Source organism: Octopus bimaculoides, chromosome 3 (genome assembly GCF_001194135.2).
Source record: "Octopus bimaculoides isolate UCB-OBI-ISO-001 chromosome 3, ASM119413v2, whole genome shotgun sequence".
NCBI classification, from domain to species: domain Eukaryota; kingdom Metazoa; phylum Mollusca; class Cephalopoda; order Octopoda; family Octopodidae; genus Octopus; species Octopus bimaculoides.
Window position 1 is genome coordinate 87183215 of NC_068983.1, and position 3844 is coordinate 87187058.

The window sequence follows — 3844 nt, forward strand, 5'->3', positions numbered from 1 at the left end:
TTTATTTTATTTTATTTTATATTATATATTGTATATTATATTATATATTGTATATTCCATATTCTATACCCCACATTGGTTCTGCAGGAATATAAATAAAACATAAAAAACAGACGGTGTTGGAACTCTTTTAAACAAAATAATATATTCCTCTATACACAATCATACAAAAAAACCCACCTTTTTTGTATTTATTTTTACTCGCATATATATATATGTGTGTGTGTGTGTTTGTGTTTGTCCCCCCATCATCGCTTGAGGACGAATGCTGGTGTGTTTACGTCCCCGTAACTTAGCGGTTCAGCAAAAGAGACTGATAGAGTAAGTACTAGGCTTACAAAGAATAAGTCCTGGGTCAATTTACTCGACTAAAGGTGGTGCTCCAGCATGGCTGCAGTCAAATGACTGAAAGAAGTAAATGAGTATATATGGATATAAAACAGTTGCTCCCGCAAAACAAATTAGATAAAATTTGGGATTTTGCGGAGAGTTAAAATTGGTAACACAAACAGGACAGTGAAAACAAACAGGAAGGGCTGCTAAGCCCAAATGAGGTTTTGGTGGCAAACGTGTTAATCAAGCTAGGACAGGAGGCAAACATGAACATGTCTTCCTTGTTCCAGCTACAACGGAGAGGGAAAAAGAAAGATGACCGTTGGTCACATGGGAGCCACGAGAGCAAGGGAGGAAGAGTGAGGAAGAGAGAGTGACAGAGTGATAGGATAGAATAGTGGGAGAAGAGGAGGTAAAAGAATAAGAGACAGAAAAAGAGAGAAAAAGCAAGAGTATATAGCTGTGATCTTAAAGAAAAGGAATAAAGGAAAATAGAGGTATTCTTCACAATATTCTTTATTCTTATATTATTTGAACTACTTTCAATCACTAGAATATGTCTATGCTATCATTTTCAACAGTTTTAGTCTATGATATTGACACTAGTACTTTATTTGGAGCTTGTTTTATTGAGCTTGAGTTTAGGTAAGGCTTACCCTCAAATTCCCATATATACCAGGGTAGAAAAAGATATATCATCAAGTATCATAAGGCATTTTTGTATGATGCTCTACTGATTCTGCCATCCCTCTCTGATATGCACATACATTATATATATGTAGACACACACACACACACACACACACACACACACACACATTTGATGGGCTTCTGCACATTTTCTGTTTACTAAATTTCACTGACAAAGCTTTAGTCAACTTGAAGCTTTAGCACAAGACACTACCCTGAGATACTACACAGTGGGATAGAACCCTGAATTATAAGGTTCTGCATGCCTGAATCCATAGAGGGCTAGAAATTTATATGATTAAATGTTTCCACCTTTTAAAATAGGAAACTGTAAATCTTCTTTCATAATTTCTTTCTCCCTTAGACAATTATGACACATTGATTTTAATACTAAAGTGGATGCAATGAGAAGCTTAGTAGAAATACTTACCTGTGTTATGAACTGTGAAGTCAATATGTAATGCTGATTCTTCAAGACGAATAGTGTAGACCAATTTGAACCTAGAAAAAAAGTAATAGAAAGAGGATTGCTGTTGATCAAGTTTGAACTAGAGTATATTAATAATTATACATATAGTGGGAAGATGACTCCTGCTGGTATTTGAATCAAGAAATTTACCGTAGTTGATGGCATATAAGATGAACTCTTTCCCTCCTCCCCAAAAAGTCTCATAAAAATGAACTCAGGTACTACAAGCAAAATTGCTTTAAATATTATGTGCTTTAATGTATAGAAAACTTTTTCCTGAATATGTGCTACTGAAATTGGTGTGTGCTTCATATACTCATGTGTCTTTTATGTCATCGAATATGGTAACTGCTAAATCTATTTTGTAAAAAACACAAATAAAGACTAATTCCTCACTATCATCATCATCAGCATCAATGTTTTAATGTGCATTTTTCCGACTTGTCGTGGTTTGGATGGTATTTTTCATACAGTCTTATGCTACTCTGCATCTTTTCTCCACATCTTCCCTAGTCTTCATCATTTATTATCAGCTTCTGTCATCTTAAGCTTAATCCATCACCTGGTTTCATGCCATTACTTAACCATTGAATATATTTAGTGGAACCTGCTCTGTTGAAAGAATTGGACTAGATCACTGGTCTGGATCATGGCTGTTGCTTTTCATTGTCCATAAAAGAAGTAACTTCATGGTGAACTGATGCTAAAACCTAGATTTTTCTTTTTGCTCAAATGATTTCCTTTCCTTATGTCCCAAATGCTATAAGGAAAGACATGAATATCATAACACCTTTTGATCCTAACTTGAAATATGTGGCTTTTTGCCTAATCAGTATCAAAATTTTTGTAATGATAGATATGCCCACGGGTATATGGCATAGTGGTTAAGAGTGTGGGCTACTAACCCCAAGATTCTGAGTTTGATTCCAGGCAGTGACCTGAATAATAATAATAATGATGATGATGATGATGATGATGATGATGATGATGATGATGATGATGATGATGATGATAATAATAATAATAATAATAATAATAACAACATCGAAAAATACCTTAGGAATGAGAACCCAGGTTTGAAATTTCCCCATGACACCTGATGAAGGCTGGAGAGTATATCAGCCGAAACGTGTTAACAACAAACAAGATGAGGACAAATATCCATCAAATGTAAATAATGTACATAATTCCTCATCTCTTAAAATCTAGAACTGTATTATAGTTTTATTCAACAAAATGGAATAGCAGCTGCAATGATATTAATTTTAATTTATTGCCATGATAATTGTTAAGTACCATATTTACTCATGTGTAATATACCTCACTTTTAATAATGAACAAAAAACTTTTCTTTGTTTTGTAATATGACATATGGGGAAAAAGTATTGAGTCAGGTATATCATAATTGCTGCAGAAGCTAAATTGATAAAAGCTCACATGTCTTAAATGAAACAAAAAGTAAATTCAAAAATGACCTTTGAACTTTACTGATGTAAGTCATAAACATGCAACTGCTGTAAAGTCATATCTGTGCAAATGACCTGATTATGCTTTCAAGAAAATCAATTTGATTTTGATAATGATAGTGTAACAAAATAAGTATGTACTCAATATTACTGTTCACTTTATACAGTAATTCACACATAGTTGTGTTGTCACAGGAAAACAAAATATCATTGGAATACAGTTTGTTTTCTTTAAACTACTCACTTTATAATATACTTTTAAAACTGGAATGCAGATTTCCATGTTTTCAATATCAGACATTCAGGATCTCACAAAAATTTGTTTTTATGTATTTTTTCTCTTTTACAAAACAAAAAATTTTTTTTTCAGAATCAAAATCTTAATTGGAACAGTTTTTAATTCTTTCAGAGAGTTAAAAAGAACAACAACAAAGCTTTAAATCCCTATCTCCAGTGTTTGCATGTAGTTTTGTGGGACATAAATTGTGTTGACACTATAGGCAGATAGCATTTATTTATAGTATGGATTTTGGACAAAAACCAAGAACTGTTTCATTTTAATCACAGAGGAAGGAACATAACACTATTATGGTGGTATTAACTTTTTGATACACATCAGTTAGCTTGAATAAAACATATAACTTATTTCCATTAGTACTATACACTTGGGACAGGAGAAAAATGAATAATATTTAATTCTCATGCACCTTAATGTGCACCTTAATTCTTATATTTATAAATCTGATAAAAAGTGTGTATTGTATATGAATAAATATGGTAGCTTCATTCCAAATACAAACTAAAACAGTTCAGACATAATTGATAGCGATATTTCCAAAGAAAGAGGAAGATATATATATATATATATATATATATATATATATAT

The 3844-nt window shown here is 32.3% G+C and overlaps 1 protein-coding gene across 1 annotated transcript in view; it reads right to left on the reverse strand.

Moving 5' to 3' along the window:
* Positions 1-3844, reverse strand: part of LOC106869142 (uncharacterized) — a 103119-nt gene that overhangs the window by 11676 nt on the left and 87599 nt on the right. Inside the window, exon 6 of the mRNA XM_052966268.1 lies at positions 1454-1524. Coding sequence (XP_052822228.1) covers positions 1454-1524 — 71 coding nt within the window. The remainder of the gene's footprint in view (positions 1-1453; positions 1525-3844) is intronic.